General features: G+C 39.3%; 1 protein-coding gene across 4 annotated transcripts in view; it reads right to left on the bottom strand.

The window, feature by feature from the left end:
• Positions 1 to 19,709, bottom strand: part of MFSD6 (major facilitator superfamily domain containing 6) — a 73,155-nt gene that overhangs the window by 16,858 nt on the left and 36,588 nt on the right. For 3 of the 4 annotated variants that reach the window (XM_026492305.4, XM_048214016.2, XM_048214017.2), the window contains exon 3: positions 6,943 to 7,040. In XM_026492305.4, coding sequence (XP_026348090.1) covers positions 6,943 to 7,040 — 98 coding nt within the window. Of the gene's footprint in view, positions 1 to 6,942; positions 7,041 to 7,126; positions 7,530 to 19,709 lie in introns of those variants that run through there. The other variant, XM_057303560.1, reaches the window with a different exon arrangement.

Below are 19,709 nucleotides of genomic sequence, written 5' to 3'. Positions count from 1 at the left end.
ACTCTATTGCCATAAATGTATACAGGGATGAGCAAGAAAAAAAATCCTTTCTTCCCAAATAGACAGCTGCTCTTTTGTAAAATGCTGCTTGGCTTGAGGAAATCACATCATAATGGCTGGGAGGGGTAAGAACTGACAAAGTACTGGAGAACTAGGATTTTTTGTTTTGTTTTTCTTGCTCTGCCACTGACTTATGCTCACTAAACAAAACATAAGTATTCCCGTAGCACTGGCACACTGAATCAGTTGTGACAAACCTTATGCATTGATGGACCAAAGCATACGTTTCAGTTACTTCAGGGTACCTCTCAAATGCTAGGATTAAAAAAAAAAAAAAAAGCTTCTGAAAGATCAACCTAGTGAAAAGAGACTGTTCTTTCCAAAAAAAAAAAAAGAAAAGAAAAGAAAAAAAAAGTCTCCATTGGGCTCACAATAAACAGAATCTGTAGTGGTTAAAGTAATGATAGCTGTTGTAACAGATAAACCTTGGAATCTTAGTTTCATACATTAGATGTTTTGTGTTTTTCTTGCTCATATGAAGTCTAATGGGCATGAATCAAGAGGAGTAGCAGCTGTGCTCCATACAGTCATTCAGGGATCCAGGCTGCAGAGACTCTGCTATCTTCAACACCTGGTTATATTGGGTACCAATATCCAGGTGGCAGAGGGGGGAGGAGAGGATGGCACATGGAAAATATTATGGTCTGGGTTTAGAGGTGACACTATCATTTCTGCTCACATTCCACTGGAAAGAATTAGCCAAATGGTCATATCTAACTGCAGTGGAGGCTGGGAAATAGCATCCAACTATGTGTCCATGAAGAAAAGGAAACATCAGGTAAACAGCAAGCCCAGTGTCTCTGCTAAAGTCAGGGCCACCAACAGCAACGGACATTCCAAAAATAGCAGAGAACCCTACGAAGAACAGTGGACCTAGCAGCCACCTTCATGAAGCACCTGTGCATTGAGTGAAAGAGACTTTATATAAGGCACGCAACAATTATTGTTAAACACCAAAGCTCCCTATCCACCAACGTATAGCACTACAAGAATCACCTTCATGCATTCATTCAATAGGACTTAATGAGCACACAGACTGTGTGCCAGAGCCCCTGCTCTGCTTTGAAGATATGATAATGTACAAAACACCTCTTAAACCACCATGGAGTTCACAGTCTAGTGGGTGAAAAGGGCCAGCACTGATCTGAGAGAGAGAGACTGAGCTCCCTGAGAACAAACATACGCAGTGCCTTGACACACGTCGGCAGAGGAGCAAAAGAATGTTGAAACTAAGCAGGCAGTGGTCCGCATGTTGGGGGATGAGGAGGAAAGCATTTGGAGATAAAAGGGGCCCTGGGAAAGGTTGGAGAAAAGTTCCAAATCCCATGTATGAGGAAAAATGAACAGAGGAAATGAAGCTTCTGTAAGTTTCTAAACTTCACTTTACAAGTTCAAGAAAAAAAAAAAAAGATGTGGGTTGCGTTAAAAAAAAAAAGTGTGTATACACTTTTTGTGTGTATACACTTTATTGTATACACAATATACAACAATGTTTTACAGGCCCTTGTGAATTTTACCTGCTGGCACCATGCCCTCAGCATACCTTAAAAGAAGTTTTAGGAGACCACCACCCAAACTGTTTGATGTCAAGAGTTGCCAACAAATTCTGCTATATGCTCAGTATTTCCCCATATCAAGCCTCACGTGAAAACTGCTGTCATATCAAAGACAGTAAAAATTTCACTTCCCAAAGATACCTTGAAGAACAGTGTGCACTGACTAGTCATTTATGGCCAGGTTTTAATGCATAACTGCAATTTCATCTCGTAGAGTAGAATCTTCTACATTATATTGCCCTTGGTCCTGATTTTTATTTATAATTTTTTATTTTACTTTCATTGTTATATTATCTAACATTTATTGAAGGCTAACTATGTACCAGCTAATATGCTAAATACTTTGCATGGATTATTAGTTTATTTAATACTCATAGCAGTCTATTCTATAGCATAAGAATCTAAGACTCAGACTTAAGTATCTTGCCCCAAAACACCTAGTTTGTAGGTAGGGGAGCTGGAATACAAGACAGTCTAATTCAAGCCTAAGCACTTAATAGCTTGTAGATTATTGCATATTTTGGTAAGTTGTCTTATATAATTTCTAGAATGAGGTGGGAACATGAATAAATTATTAAAAACCCACTGATGTTTTATAGATGTACAAGGATGATATCCTAGGAAAAAAGTTATCATATTGAAGGTTCAGCTTTCAGATTTAGTTTTCAAATTTTCTTTACACATTTATAAATTTTTGAGATAGGACTTTCTGTATTACTCAAGGGCTTTAAAAATTAGAACACATAATTACAGTACATTTTGCAGGAGACTATAAAATCATACAATAAGCAGTTACAGTATATCTTCCTATGTGCATGTTTCTTTGGAGAATTCAAAAAGCATAAGCATGGTCTTCACATTTAAGAGTTAAAACTAAGGAAGTAAAACTAGTATTGGTAAAATAATTGGGTAGCAATTAAGTGCTAAACTGTGTATCAGTCCATAAATCTGAGAACACTTCAGAAAAGGAAGAGCTCAGTGTGAAATGCAGTTGCCAGAACAGGATTCTTGAAGCGGAAACATTTAATGTGAATTTTAAATGGACAAAATAATGCCTATTTTGAAGAAAAGTGTATATAAGAACCTTTTAACTGCAAACAAACCAAGGGTGTGACAAAGAATAAAACTGCTCTATTACAATTTCTAAGACTGTTCTGATTAAAACTAAATGATTAAAACTATGATTTTAACAGCACCAGTGACTTTTATACGCCAGTTTATCAACTGAAATGCTAAACCTGGAAGCATTTGTCTATCCTGCATATTCATGTGGCAAGCTACTTGTGTTTCAAGGGTTAAGCCAGACGGAAAATTTCCAATATGGATGCTAACAGATTGGAATCACGTCTAGGATTTCCACCATCAGAGAAGGACTGCATAGTAACCCTTTCATAATGTCTCTATGATCTTCCAGAACACAAGGGGAAGGAAAACATGGTCCTTACTTGCTGAACAGGCATACTAAATAAGAGCAAAGCTTCATAAATACCAGTTCAAGCCCTGCTACTGGTGACACTAAAAAGCCATCTTTCATCAAAATCTTAACCCAGCTCCCACTGATTGAGCATCCTGCAGAGAAGGACCTGACACAGACCTCATTTTCACCCCTCAGTGCTCAGACCATTCAGTCAAGTACCTCAAAAGGACTTTGGTTACAGCAGCCCTGGGCTGGCCCTAATTTCGTTAAATGCATTTTAATAGCAAGAATAATTTTGATCACGTTTGTCTCAAAGTTTGTAAGGATTCACAACCAATATCCGCATAGGAAGGAGCATAACAAATCTGGGTTTGACTTGTTATATATATAGTAAAGTATATATACCTCATCATAACCATGAATGTTTAAATGCTTCTTATAGAAAAGTAATAGAGAAAATTGCTATGGGTTTTTAAAAATGAGATCTTGCAAGTAAATATAAGCTCACACCCCCTCTACTTCACCCAGCAATACTTTCAGGACTTAGACTCCCTGTCTCTTTTTAAAATAAATTGCAGGCTCCTTATGGGCAGGAAATATGTCTTCTGCTTCTTTATATGGTGCTGCCAGTTGCCTAGAGAACGTGTTTGCTGCAGATGGTAGCCAGGCTGCTAAAAGCATAAGCTTGCAAGAATACTGGCCACTAAATGTGAGGAAGATCGTGGGAAAGAAACATCCTTACAATTCCCAACAGTATCCAGGAGTCTTACCTTGATCCCCAAATGGATACCTGCAGAGTCTCCTTCCTAGGGGCCCAGAGAGGAAGAAATTTACTTCATCCCCATCTCACTTGCTAATTATTACCAACATGACCTAAGGAGATGAATGCTGAAATGATGATCAAGAGCTCCAAAGAATGAAGGATAACAAGGGATCCTCCTCTGTTGGTTACATATCACTCAAAGAGGACGAGCTAGGCAATGGAGGATAGGGAGTAAAGTACATCCCTGTCTCCTCCCCTTCAGTTGCCCTCTAGGTGGTACTAGTTCTCGTGGTATTGGGGGAAGAAGCAAGGGCTAACAGGATGAAGAGACAGACCTCACCTCTCTTTTTTTTTTTAAAGAAGACCATCTGGTGTGGCACTGGTTGGGAATCAAAGAATAGAAGTGGGCACTATTCAGTGTCAAGATCATTGAAGAGAGCCAAAATCCCACTTCCCAGCCACCACCCCATTGAGACTAGGTCTTTGGTAATCATCAGTAACAATTCTAGTCAAGGAATTAAGGAGCATCTATATCATGACCATGGGCTTGTCCTGTAATTAAATCAGTGTTTTGTCATCATTAGTCCTTGTCTTTACCATACCCTAAGTAGAGCTGCCTTAAGCACAGAGACTATAAAGTCATTTGGACAATATCTGTAAAGGGGGAAGAAACCAGACTGGCAGAACAAACCTCTTCAGTCCATGTGATGCAGGATTTTACTCCACGTGGGTGATCCACTGTTTTCTGTGGGGTGGGTATGGGTCTACCAAAGGCAAGGGATTTTGTTTTCATTGTACAATGGAAACATACTAACACTCACTTCTCCCAAGGAATGAGACTGTCTCCTCCAGTCTTAGACACAAAGAGCTCTTAGAAGTGGTCACAGAGTCCTCTATGAGACAAGGAGACTCTATGTATTTACAGATAGCCCCTTTTACTTGCTTCAGATCAGTAACTAGATTTCTACTGGCACAGGGGAAAAGAAAATGAACCATAGAGGTATAAATTGTAGCCTGCCACGGGAAGCAAAATGCCTGTTTGGATTTCAAACATGGCCAACTCCAGAAATGCTAGGATAATTGCCCTGAGGTATCCATAAATATTTAACTATGGCCACGGCATACACTTTGTTTCCCTGACATTGCCACTCTGCTTTCCACTTCTTGGCTTTGGCACATGGCTTTGTGGCATTTTCTCTATGCCATAGTGGATTCCTGGGCAGCCTTCAAAATCCAGTTCATATGTGATTTCCTGGGGGGAATCTTTCAGTAATATCTTTATCATTCTATCCCCTGCTCCTTCCAAGGAGCTTCTCTGTTACCTGGCACATTTTTCTGATTCCATCTAACACACTAGTAATTATGTTTACACATCCAGCTTCCACAACAGATGGCGGGGCCTTGGGGCCTAAGTTAATATATTATTTTTTATTACATTTTATTGCATTTATGACATTCCTAGCATGCTACCTGACTCTTGTAGTTATTTAATTTATCTTGGGTAAATGAACAGGAAAAAGTTTTTTGATTCATAACAGCATTTATTTTTTCCCCCTCTTATAAAATTCCTTTGTTGTTCCTTTATCCATTTCATTTAAAAAGCTTCTCTCTTTTGCTCTCTTAATTCTTGAGTCATTTATGTCCTTTTCCATCTAATTCATGTTAAATTAAAAGGAGAAAAAATATGTATGCATATATTATTATGATGTCCTTTCTTTTCTGTGGGCATACCAGTTAGTGAGTTTGTTTTTTAATACAGAGTCTGCACGCTGCTATACCAACAATAAAGCAGTTAAGTAAGGCAAGGATCCTGCCCCATAAAATAGGACTAATGATGAGAAATCCTAAGAACTGTGTTGCATTGACCTTGTTATTACACAGTTCTTTCCTACGGTCCATATTTAGTGCTTTGTTATTCTTAAATGACACAATGCTGAGACGTGCTCTACCTCAAGACTCTTCCAGAGTTCCAATTATTATAAACAATAATTTATTATAAGACCAAATTTCCATTTTCTATTTTAAACAAAATCTCTTTTCACCAATTATACCATTGCATCAGGCCTGAGAAAAGCACCTTTAGAGTATGTATATATTTTAATTTTATAATTATAATGTGAATAAAAATTATATCTCCTTTCAATAAGATTTTTTTTCATTGCCACAATGGGATTTGATGAATGAGCTTGCATTTTGTACATTTTGTTTAGATGTATAATAATGAGTCTTTCATCTTAGACATCATGATGAGAAATTATGTTGATTGTGCTATATTTGTATCCTCAGGTTTAGGGAAAATGATAATGGCAGTCTATAAAGCTAATTAAATTGTATACAATCACAGACCGTTCAGTACAATTAATGATTTAGTAGCCTGGGCCGTCCCAGAAGACCTCACTTCTGATAACCTTGTCCTAAACCTTTACTTTAATCATTATGCCAGCCACCAAATGGTTCAGCCAAGCAGTTAACAAGGGTCTTCAGTAGATAGTCTAAATTATATGAGCTAATGTGGCCATGCTTTGTATAGAAATCCGGTTTTTATTGCTCCTACGCCACATGGCAAAAGCCCCCTAGAAATTTTTTTTAAAGTTATCTATTGAAGGGAAACAGTCCAGTGAAGCAAAGAGAGGAACTCTGGTCAGGATGTTCGAGCAAAGATTTAAAAGGTTCATGGGAAAATAACAGCTTGACTATAAAGCTTTAGTTGTAAATCACTAGATGTGATAAAAGAAACTGAAGAAACAGAATAATTACGACAACCTTATTTTAATATGTACAGTTAACCTACAAACACCAAAACATCAAAGTCTTTAAAAGATAAATCATTTTATACTTAAAACTACCTTTGGATGTATACGCTTAACAGTTGTACATGGAGTTTATTCCAGAGTTCCTTCTTCTTTGTTTAATCACAAGGGTGTGAGACAAATCCAGCTTTGTTTGGCTCAACAAACACAGAACACTCAGCGTAACTGAAGAGCCAACCCCCTGATGTCACCTCTTCCTTAACAACCACTTCAAAATCGTATAAAACAGTAGGTCTGCCCTTCCTTTCAGAGTCAGATGCTCAAGGCCACTAAACTTTTACATAGTCATAGCTCAGTCAGGTAGAAAAATAATTCTCATTCCAGCTGTTAACTTACCTTGAAGAACTTCCATGGGGAGAACAGTCCAGGCATTTTCCAGATAGGAAATATAAATATAGCGAGCTGTATTGCAGGCCAGACCAATGTAAAGAACCCTTTAAAAGAAAAAAAGGAAATAAGTTGAGGCCCTGTATGAAACATAAAACATGCAAATAGTACGTATATTTTCTCCTGTCCACACCATCCATCATCCAGCAGTGTTCAAAGTTAGGAGTCGGGAAGCTAAAGGACAACTAAATTCAACCATGAACTCTGAGGAATAAGAAAACTGCTTCTAACATATCTGCCGTCAGTCTTTTCAAAACACTTGTTAATATAAAAGCGAACATCACCCTTCCTGAAACTTAATTAGTAGCACAGCCAATGCTTTTTTAAGGTAGTCTGGGCACACTGCCATCTGTAATGACATTACTGGACTCCTTCCAGATGACTGTAGGGTAAATATGCCTGGGATTATAGCTGCTTCACTATGATGGGGCAAGGACAGGATAAAAATGAGAACGTGAATATGAACGTGGTCTCACATGCAATACCCAAGACATCAAGGAGTTTTGTAAGGAGACTCTCAAGGTCATCAAAAACTATCATCCAATGATGAATAATAAACTATTTGGAAATCAAATACTTTTTCCTATCAGTTCAACTGATACATCTTCATTATTTAAAAATAAATCCATGATATATGCTGACCAAACTAATAAATATATATCAACATTGCTTTCTCCCTCACAAACAGCACCACCAAAGTTATGAGAAAAACAAAATAAATAAAGGCCTAAGTGGTGCATCCAAGCATAAAGTTACATTCTTTCTCGTTCTGAACTGGATAAGCTGGTTTGGAAGCAAATGGTGGCTGCTGCTTTGTACAAAACATAACATGATGGTAGGGATTTCTCTTTCTAGTTTGTTTTCCATTTTCTGTTAATCTTCCTAATCTTAATGCTTTTCTTTTTTTCTAAATTCAAGTGGATGAAAACTCGAAGGTAAAAGAAATAAGCCAATAGGACAGTCAGTGGTATTTTCCTAATCTTGCTCAACTACATTTTTATATTAAAATCATTCCAGTAAACACTGTTCTCTTTTCTCAACCTTGAATCAAGGAAAGGAAAGCTTGAGGAATCCAGCTGGTATTAACTGCAAATATAGGATAGAAGGATGGGAGAAAGACAAAAAAGGGTTGAGGGGCAGAGATGGGATAGGAAATGGATATTAAAAGGGATTTAGGAGAGCTTCAGTATTGAAAATTTCTGGGTTATCATATTCTGTGGACATTACGTTCTTTGTACTGGTATGTTTTGAGGAAAAAAGTGTATGTTTCAGTCCTGTTTTATAAAAAATTTCCTGAACAGACTAGCTACAGATCCATCAACTAGGGTCCTTCTGTTAGAAACAACAACAGCGACAAAAAAAGCCCACAGGAAATTAAAGTGCAAAATACACTACACAAGCATACAAGTTACACAAACCTATGTCTTCTTTTTAAGTTCTAATCTAGCTCTGTTGATGACCTTGACATAGCCTATCTCAGGGGTTAGTAATCATTTCCTATAAAGGGCCATACCATAAGTAGTTTAGGCTTTGTATGTCTCTTGCAACTACTCAACCCTGCCATTGTAGTGTGAAAGCAACCACAGACACTAAGTGTATGAATGAGCATGGATGGATGTGTTCCAATAAAATTGGAATTATGAACAGTGAAATTTAAATTTCTGAACAATGCAGGGGTTAGGAGGTGCCAGCCCCCTGCACAGTAGAAAATCCACATGTAACTTTTGGCTCCCCCCAGAATAAGTAGTCTACTATTGACTGGAAGCCTTACCAATAACAAAAACAGTCAGTTCACACATTTTATATGTTATATGTATTATATACTATATTATAATAAAATAAGATAGAGAAAAATGTTAAGAAAAACATAAGGAAAATACATTTGCAGTACTGTACTGTATTTATTGAAAAGAAATCTGTGTATTAGTGGACCTTCACCGTTCAAACCCATGTTGTTCAAGGGTCAACCATAATTTTATTGCATCAAAAATATTATTATTCTTTGATTTTTTTTCAACCACTTAAAAGTATAGAAACCATTCTTAGTTCTGGGTCATATAAAAACAGGTAGCAGGCCAGATTTAGCCTATGGGCTGTAGCTTGCTAACCCCAGATCTAGCTCATTAGTTCTTGTTAACTTTGGCTATATGTCACATTTACTCAGGTGACTACTAAAAACAACAGATGTCCAGGCCCATGCTAGTCTCAGTAAAGATCTCTATGGTTGGAACCCAGGCATAATGCTTTAGAAAGCCTCCCAATTTATTCAGATACTAAGCCAGGGTGAAGAACCACTGGTCTAGCTCATTCCAAGCAGCTCCCACTAATACTTTCCCATAATTCCATTATAAAAAAATTTTGGTAACATATCTTGTGTTCATATTGCATCTCCTGAACCTTTCTTTTGAGACCACCTCTGAATCAGTTATCCTGACAACTGTTATTCAATGCAGGCCATAATCCACAGGTCCTAGCCTAAAAGTAACCCAAAGTCAATCAGCCCAGTTTAAGAGGTTGATTGTGCTGTGCCTTCAAACCTCTACCGTGTGGAATTCAGCCACTGGAGTCTATAACTTCTGGGACCCTTAGGGCTCTGATTGCCACCAAGAATCCAGGTGGCTATCAGCTTGATATCTTTTGCTTCTGTCCCACATTTCTAATCTCACAATTGATAGTCCTTCAGGACCAAACAGATGCCTTACAGGAGAAAAGCGGAACAAGAAGTATCCAGGGAAAGTTACTTCATCTCTCTGAGCCTCAGTTTCTTCCTATATCAAGCAGAGATAATAACATCTATGGTGCAGGCTTGTGATAATAGCAATACAGTGAATCACCCAAAATAAGCACTCAAAAAATTACATCAGCGGCATCAGCATCATCTTCCTCCTCCTCCTCCTCATTTTGAAGAGAAGTATCTGAGTACCCTTTTGTTTTCTGACAAAACTTGTAAGCCAGAATTCCAAGAGAGAGAGGAGCACTAGCATTTCTTCCTCACCAATGATTCTGGGGCGGCCAGGGTAAAATTGTGAGCGGAAAGGAAGACATTTTGATCTATGAGAAGGAAAAGAAGTAGGCATGTATTTATTAAATAGTCACTTAAAAGTATTTCAGCAACCTAAAAGAATCTCTTTAATACCTGAATGCAATATTTAAACTGAGATATTATTCACCGTTATGGGCTGAATTGTGTCCCCATGAAATTCCTACACTGAAGTCCTAAGTCCTAACCCCCAGTACCCTGGAGTGTGACTCTGTATGGAGACAGGGCCTGTAAAGAGGTAATCAAGGTAAAATGATGTCGTATGGGTGGGTCCTAATCCTTCTGCTAAGAAGAAAGAGAAGAGGTCAGAGACAGGCACAGAGAGAAGACCAGGTGAAGATACTGGAAGAAGACAAGCCAAGGAGGAGAGTCCCTCAGAAGAAATACAACTTGCTGCCATCTTGATCTTGGACTTTTAGCTTCGGAACTGTAAGGAAATAAATTTCTGGTTTTTTAAGCCATCCAGTCTGTGGTGCTTTGTTATTGCAGCCCTAGCAGATGAATTCATGTACTCTTCCTGAAATTAAGGATTTGCTGATAAAAAGAAATTTAAACTGTTTTCCTGATCATCTTCTGGGCAATCAGATCGTTCATACTGACTACAGAGCACACGTTCAGAGCCTGAGGGTATTCGTGAGCACTAAGATGTCTGGGAATACAGAAGAATGGGGTGAAAAATGCTTCTCAGTGAGATACAGATATCTATTGAACACTAAAATAAAGATGTTCGGAGACAACATCATCACTTTCCTATATCACAACAGGAAGTAAGTATAAAATTAGGCAAGAAATAAAGGCATTTTTAGAATAGGTTGGTGGTGTAAGTGAACTTACCTATAAAGAGGAGGAACACAATTGGTAAGAAGCAAATGATTTAGCAGAAAACAACTACACCATGGAAAACCCAAATCCCTTGTCAAATACCTTGATTCTGTATTTGAGCAAAATATAAAAGAAGAAAAAGTGCTTATGACATTCTAATTTATGTAACCAGAATTGTATTGGCAGGACAAATTGGTGGTTATCTTAGACACAATATTCACGATACAGATATAACTGTGACCCATTCTGCAATTCCTTACAAAGTGTAGATTAGTTATGATGCCTACTTTTCTAATTTTAACCCATCTATAATGTGGCTGAATACCCCCTGAAAGTCTCTCTAAACCACAATATGAATTTTGCTCAGTAAATGTAATTGAGATACCATTATGTATCATATAGTATGCTGTACTCAAGGGGAATAAAAATGAAGAGAATTCCTCCTTGCCTTCAAGGAACTTGCAGTCTAGCGGAGAGACAGAAATATAAGCAAATAAGTTAAATACTAAAAGGTATGCACAGAGCACTATGGGAGCACAAAGGAGAGGCCCTTAGCTATCCCTGGGGGTGCCAGGGCACCTGAGTTAGAACTAACTGGACAGAAGTAACTGGGAAGAACATCACAGACAGAGAAACAACGGGAACAATGTTAACCGTAAACCTCAAGTGTTTGCAGACACACAGGTTGTCTGAAAGATATAAGGAGAAACAAAGTGTAAGGATTTAGGAAGAGGTGACTGAACTTCTCCAGTCCAGATCCAGTCTGGAAATTATTCTTTATTCCAGAGACAACACAGGCTATGAGCCTCAAAGAAAGACCCAAGCAGGATTATCAGACAATGCTCAGATCCGAGAGACAAAAGAGCAATACCACACAAAGGGATCCCATTCTCAGCTAAATGAATTGGCAGCAAGCATTTGCAAAGCCTCTACTGGAGAAACCTAAAACCTCCTCAAAAAGGAAAAACCACTAAATAAAAACAAAATACCCCGGATGAAGACTGTTTTTAGCAATCGGAAGTGGAGTATTTGCAGAGAGACTGAAAATTCTATGCCCCCTGTGTTACAAGCCCACACACAAAGATGCACACATTCCAATGCACGGAAGGTGTTGCTCAAGGGCCCAGTGGGAGATGAAGACAGACTAGCAACAGACTAAGATTCAGAAAACATTTTGAACAGGTTACAAACGACTTGGACAATTTCCTCAGCTACATCTGGCTGGAGTTTTTAGCAGCTCCTAATGAGATAGAATTGGTCATTTATACCAGATACTTGGAGCACAGTCTATAGTCTTCCTCATGCATGAATCAGCTTAGGTTTTCTGTATGGTGAACATTATATGGTCTCACCCCTAAGTTGGGTTCCATTATTCGCAGATCATACTTTTATAGCCTATATAAACTTGTCAGTAAAAAAGACTCCTTCAGATATTGTTACAGATGTCTTTCTAGACCAGGCAGACATCAGCTGCTAATTACAGTCAAGATTTTGGAGCTTAATGTAAGCATTCAAATGTAAGCAGTGCCCTCCTCCCCAAGAAGGAAGCTTATTTCAAGCATAACCACCAATTTATACTGATGACCTTAAGAAGATGAAGTTTCCTATAATGGTTAATTTTAAAAAGGTAGGAAAAAATATATCCAAACTCTGGAAAATCATTAAAATACAAGGTTTAAGCCTTTAAAGAGTTAAATGTCAATCTAGAAAACTCATGTTTTCTCATATCCATCTCCCTCTTCCCAACCAACCTCCATTAATGTTACTGTGGATGTCCTGCCAGGATTTTTCTGCCCCTGTCTAGCAGATAGGTTTTTATCATCACTATCTGGAATCTCCTGTCTTCCCTCCCTCTTCTTGTTCTCTCCGTGTCCTTTCCTGCCATTCTGTGTTCCATTCCCATGGCCCACTGGTTTGAAAGGATCATAGCTAGCATTGCTTAGAATTCCCACTCTAAGGAAGTGACCCAAGCCACCATCACGGTATACTCTTCTCATGCCCCCATGGTAGCAAAAGCAACAAGATACAGGGAAGGAGATGTGGCCACAGTCAGTGACTTGAACATGTGGCAGGAGCTCCCACACCTCATGCTCAGACCAAGTGCTTACGTAGCAATGCCAGAGCTGATAACATACCTGTCCTTGACACTGGCATCTGTGATTGAAAGAGTCCATTTTTGAAAGGGATCATCCCTTCCGAGAAGTGTCACCAAATGTCTCCAGAAACAACTGATCCTATCTCCTCCTGTTCTTTTTTTATACTATTAGACTATTTGTTTCCATTAGACTATTTGTCACAGTCTACACCTTGCACACAGAAGATCGTGAGTTCCTGGGAGACTAAGAAGATGTCTTTATCCTTGTACTCAAAAAGAGCCTGCCTTGCTCAAGTGCTCAATGAACCTACAGTAACACAATTTAATGTAATCTTACTTTAATAAAATAGGAGGGCAAAAAGAAGCACTGTTCTCTTGCTGGATTGTAGGGTAGTTCTATAACTCTTTGAGGAACCTCCATACTATTTTCTGCAGTGGCTGCACCAGTTTGCATTCCCACCAACAGTACACAAGGGTTCCTTTTTCTCCACATCCTTACCAACATTTGTTTCTTGAACTTTTGATTTTAGCCATTCTGACAAGTGTGAGGTGATATCTCACTGTGGTTTTGATTTGCATAATTCTGATGATGAGTGATGTTGAGCATCTTTTCATGTGTCTGTTGGCCATCTGTATGTCTTCTTTGGAAAAGTGTCTGATCATGTCTTCTGCCCATTTCTTGATTGGATTATGTGATTTTTTTTTTTTGGTGTTGGGTTGTATAAGATCTTTATATATTTTGGATACTAACTCTTTATTGGATATGTCATTCACAAATATCTTCTCCCATTTAGTATGTTGTTTTAGTTTTGTTGGTTGCTTCCTTTGCTGTGCAGTTATGTATTTTTGATAATTATATAACGATCAAGATTTAAAAGGTCAAGATAATTATATAACAATCAAGATTTAAAACTGTCAGATTAGACATAGGAAAGGCAACCATAAAAAATCTGGGTTAAAAAAAAACAAACCAGAAGAATTCAGCTCTCAGGTTGTTTTGAAAATATAAGTTAGTGTTCCACATTAAAGAAACCAAAACTGACAGAAATCATAGATTATACATTTGGTTTAACCCCAACCAGCAAAATTGTTTTCAAAGAAAAATGTCTGACCCTACGTCAAAAGCTTAGCACTTTTATATTTTTGTTTTATAATATTTAAATTTTGAATGTTATGTTTTATCATTAATCTGCCAACCACTAACTCCTTCATGCTGCCATCTAAAGCAAGCTAAAGATCACTACAGAATAGTAACTATAACATTCTAATATTTATGTCAGAGAAGGAGAGTTGCACATATGTGTATGCACTTACATGTGAACAGAATACCTCTGAGAAGATACACTAAAACCTCATGACACTGATTGCCTCTAGAGAGGAGGACTGGGACGCTGTCCCAGGGTGGGAGAGAGACTTTACTGAATATCTTTTAGTACTTCTTGAATTTTTTCCCATGCATATACTTACTTTATCAAAGAATGAATAAAGATCAGTCACTATGTTTCATGTAGCTATAAATATGCACAGTAAATGATGTATGGTGCTTGGCCAATAGTTCTCCAACCTGAAGGGATCATTATCTGAGTCTCTATTTTGGCTTAAAAACAATGTGACATCCTAGTTAGAATTCAATATTCTTTCTATCTTTTGAACTTATTGTGAGATCAGGTATAAGTAAACCATACAAACATACAAATATTTAAGAAAAGTGCATGAAATAATCAGCATTGCCATTATTGTATTCTTTCTAGACAAAGCAAATGGCAGTCTGTAGAGTCTTAAGAAAAGTGCTTATTTGCTTCAAGGCCCGCTTGGTTCATCAGAAAGTATATGTCAACACAATGGGAACCTTTGAATCAAAGCTTCTAATAGAAACAAGATTCCATTATAAAACATCTTTCTTTGCAGCCTATTTGGCACAGTGCTCTGCCCAGCTCTCTGTCCTCCAGCCATGTATGGTCTGTGCAGGATAAGGTCAATTTCATGTAATGTTGGCTGAGTTTGATCCCTGGTGCTTGGCATACAGCAGGCACTCAACAAATGTTCATCAACCATAGGGAAAATATGAACACTTTAAATAGAACATCACTCAACAAATATTTATTAAATACACGGTGCTAAGTGCCAGGGATATGGTGGTGAACAAGATATGAACTATGTACATATTATGCTTATAATTTTATGTGTGTGTGTGTGTGTGTGTATGTGTGTGTATAAGAGATGGGTATGTGAGAGAATGAACTGACCTATAAAAAAGACCTAGAACTAGGATGATTAAAAAAATGGATGCCCATATTTGGCACCATTTGTGATTAATGTTAATAGGCTATGGTTGAAGATACATATTAAGTCATTTGTATGAACAAGCAATAGTTTAATGAACAGCTGTCTGTGGTTTGTTCATTTGGGGCGTCCTGAAGCATCATGCAATGGACCTTCAACACATGTGCACAAGCAGATGACAGGGTTCTTGGGTACCCACAGGCCTATCTCACTAGAAGACTAAGAGCATCCATGCCACAAAGCTCAAAAGAGTCAATGGCACTCCCTTACCAACCACAGCACAGCCAAGGGGATCACCAGTAGTGACACCAAGCTTCTAAGCTTCTATCACTAGGCAGGTGTAACTGGCCACTGACCCATCCTTGTAGAACAGAGCGTAAGAACCATATTGTATGTCAGAAGAGTGAATGGAGGAAAAAAGACTATTCATTTACCTATGTTTTGTGTAGCTACCAATACTTCCATTATTTCTGTTAGAAAAAGAAAATGTGAAAGTGAACTCTAAGCCTCTGTTGGTCTTAAGTCATTCTTTATTTTGTTTCCTTCAAATATTTCCTCTCCCAATGATTGCACTAATTATGGAAACCATCAGTCGGGTCACTGTGCCGGTTCCTGTCCATATTTACATCTCTCTGTTGTTCCTTTAGTTACTCAGTCTACTTTTTTTTAGATTGTGTATATCTCTAGGTAGAAAAATAAGGATGTTCAAAACAAAATAGAACCTTAGTTAATGGAACTGAACTACTTGGAAAGCACAATATGCTGTTTCATTTTAGTTTCCATTTGAGTAACATACAAATGACCAAACACACACACATGCACACACCCCATATAAATTTTTGTTTAAAAATTTTCCATGAGATGACCTGACGTATACATAAAATACAAATTCTATCATTTCCAGACAAGAGTCATTGACATTTGGTATAGCCATTAATTTGAAAAAGGCCTCAAGAGTTTTACTTGACCCTAAGCTAAATTTGAGGGAATTAAACAAGTTCATCAAAATTCAGGCTGAAGGAGTATCATGACCAAACCAAAAGGAGATAATAGTCTCACTGTCCTTGGCTTTGGCCAGAGGACAGCAGGAAGTCGTAACAATTAGGAGATCACTGACAAAAAAGAAAGGAGCCAGAATCAGGAGGGGAAAGAACAGTAGGGAGTCTGGGATAAGATGCTCTGTGGAAAATCCACGAGAGACCTGGAGAGGCAAAGCTATAGGAGGGGACAGTCAAATGCATAAAGGCCTTTTCTGCTGAAGAGGGAATGGGCTGTGTTAACTACTTGCGAGCAGTCAGTACAACAGAAATTGCTTTAGCTGCTAAGCAGAAACTAAGAGAATGCAGCATTCTCTCTTTTCAGCTAGACTTGATCCTGGACCTGCCTGAGACTTCAGCTCAGGCCTAGGAAGCCTACCCAATAGGAGACAGAGTTGGGAGATGAAGAAACCCAGGTTCTGATCGCATCATTAGGCCCTGGTTAAAGCTACACCTGCAGCCATTGCTCGACTTCTCAGACAATGATTCCCTGTTTTGCTTAAGCCACTTGGAATGAGTTTTCTGCCTCCTCAAATGAAAGAGTCCTAAGTGACACAAGATCTTGGCTACCCTGTGAGGTAGCAAGTTCCATATCACTGAAAGCAGTAAGTAACCATCTGCCAAGGGCTAGCGGGAAGGAAACCTAAACTGGGATCAAGCTAGGCCTCCGTGATGGTATTAGTTTGCTAGTTCTACCATAACAAATACCTCAGACTGGGGGACTTAAATAGCAGAATTGATTTTCTCATGATTCTGGAGCCTGGAAGTCTGAGATCAAAGTATCAGCTGGATTCGTTTCTTCTGAGGCCTCCCTCCTTGTCTTGTAGATGGCCATCTTCTCCCTGTGTCCTCACATGGTCTTTTCTCTCTGTGTGTCTGTGTCCCAGTCTCCTTTTCTCATAAGGACACCAATCATATTAGACTGGGGTCTATCCCAACAACCTCAGTCTAACTTAACTACCTCTTTAAAGAGCCTATCTCCAAATGCAGTCATATTCTGAGGTGCTTGGGGTTAGGACTTCCACATATGCATTTTGCGGGGACACAATTCAGACCACAAAGATGACCTGCAAGGTTACTGACAGTTCCAACAAAATTTAGTAAAGAATGCCAGTGTTTTACTCAAGAGCTCTCTCCTCCCCCGATCAGGAATAAAATGTGTGATAGCAGTTGCGGCCTCCCTGGGCTTCTAAGTCAGAGCGAGGCTGCGCCCTTAGAAAAGGATTGTGAGCAGTTCGCACAATCCAATCTGACTTACATTTATTCATTTATGTAATCTAGGGGATTGCTATTTACTTTTCCAGTGCTTGAGGTAAAGTGAAAGGGTTTGCCAAACAGCGCTAATTAGCGCGTTTGTACAACGGGCAGCACGGTGGGGCGCCAGCTGCACCCCGGCTGAGGTGGTGGAGTCCGCGGCACAGACGTCCTGGAAGCCGACTTTTCTCAGGAATGGTCAGAACTGCCTTGCTTATACTATAGAGGTTCTGAAAAGATCAAATAAACACATAAAGAAAAACTGCACAGTACTGTGCAGATGTGTCAAGTACCATTAAATTAAATGCAAATATTTCAGCAAGGGCAGCCAAGTCTTTAACAAATTCTTTCTGAGCCAGTGCATGAAGAAATGTCCAAGGTTAGGATTCTAACCTCCATTCAAGTCAGCTGGCTTTCCAGAAAGAAAATCCTCTCTGCAATTCCCAGCGACTGCTATCATAAATTACATCGCCTATCTCTGACCAGAAAGTCTATTGTCATGACATGGCCTGGATGAATTTGCATGAATGGCTTTGTGCACATTTCTGACTTATCAGCAAAAGCCATTTGGAGTCTGAGTCCTTGCAGGAGTGGGGGGTGGGGAGGGAGCAGTGAGGTCTGATGTGTGGTTTTTCACACACTAAAACCCACCGCAGTAGAAAGTTAAATCATTCCAGTCAGAGCTCAAAGAATCCACGACATCAAGTCCAACCCTCTTATAGAGACAAGGAAACAGAGGTCCAGCGAGGCAGAACAGGGCCGCAAAATCGGTTGACCAGTGCAAGGCCAAGGTCCCTGCCTGCTTGCCTGATGGCTTTTTTTTTTTTTTTTTTTTAAGATTTTATTTATTTATTCGACAGAGATAGAGACAGTCAGCTGGAGAGGGAACACAAGCAGGGGGAGTGGGAGAGGAACAAGCAGGCTCAGAGCGGAGGAGCCTGATACGGGGCTCGATCCCATAACGCTGGGATCACGCCCTGAGCCGAAGGCAGACGCTTAACCGCTGTGCCACCCAGGTGCCCCCCATGGCTCTTTTGATAGATTATAACAATGTGCTGTGTTCCTGCATGAAGTCAGACCTGGACAAGGGCCTGAGAAGTACCCCCGGATTGGACCAGCAGCGACAGGGCCTGGCAATGTCAGCGTGGTTACGTATCTGGTAACAGCTGTGCTCTTGGATCAAGGAAGTTGGATATATGTTTGAGTTGGCTTTAGAAGACAGTTAACATTTTAAACTTTGATGAATCATTAGGAGGATTGGCATAAGAGGAAAGCAGTAAAGCAAATGCCAGTCAACAGCGGTCCTATATCCTGGATCACGAAAGAAAAGTTTACTGAGAAGCAAAATTTTGTTATGAGAAAAAAAGGGCCAAAAGCCCATTTCTGCTAAGGTAGCCGGAGAAAGCTCAGGTGTCAGTGTTGAGGGAGGACACAAGGTGAGCCAGGATTTCTGCCCCAAGCCGGCAGACTTTGAAGTCATATAAGCAGAAATTGACTATCTGGCTTGGGCTGGATAAGGAACAGAAACTAGGGAGGGGCACCCTGCACACACACCCCTAACAGGTTTGTGAGGAGAGAGTAAAGACAGGGGCTGCCTAAGAGTCTCCATCTTGGGTTGGTCCGACCACAGGCACAGGCTGTGTTCATCAACACTGTGGGTCTCTAGACGAGCCTGGGACGTCTCTGAGATGGGTTGAAAGGAGCCCTGATCTTTTCCATTTCCTGATCCCTGAAGTTGCTCCACAGAAGCCATGGTGAGGAGTCAGCAGCCCTAGCAACACTGGTTTTGAGTCATCACCCTCTCTTCCTCTCTTTCTTAAACTTTTACTGGCTTTCAGACTTAATTCAATGTAATCCCAAATCACAATGCTAAACACCTTCCCTGAAGAGAAAATTAGGTTATGGGTTTTTCAAGAAAGGAAAAAATAGTGCAAAAACAACTACAGTAAACTCCTGCCCCAAACTTGTTAAATATATTTTTATGACTAGAAATTTTGTTCTATTCTTTTTTAAAATAGGAAACTCTCACTGAATATTAGATTTTGTTCAAATCCACTCATGTCTCCCTTTCTGTGATATTCAGGAAAAAAGAGCATCAATCAACGTCAATTGCCCCGAGACCTCTGCTTGCTGCAGGCCCCTCACCATGCCTAAGGCCTCATACTAATATTTCTATAACGTTCTC

This window comes from Ursus arctos, unplaced genomic scaffold (genome assembly GCF_023065955.2).
Source record: "Ursus arctos isolate Adak ecotype North America unplaced genomic scaffold, UrsArc2.0 scaffold_1, whole genome shotgun sequence".
NCBI classification, from domain to species: domain Eukaryota; kingdom Metazoa; phylum Chordata; class Mammalia; order Carnivora; family Ursidae; genus Ursus; species Ursus arctos.
Note: the sequence above shows the minus strand (reverse complement) of the source record. Positions and strands in the feature narration are given on the sequence as shown.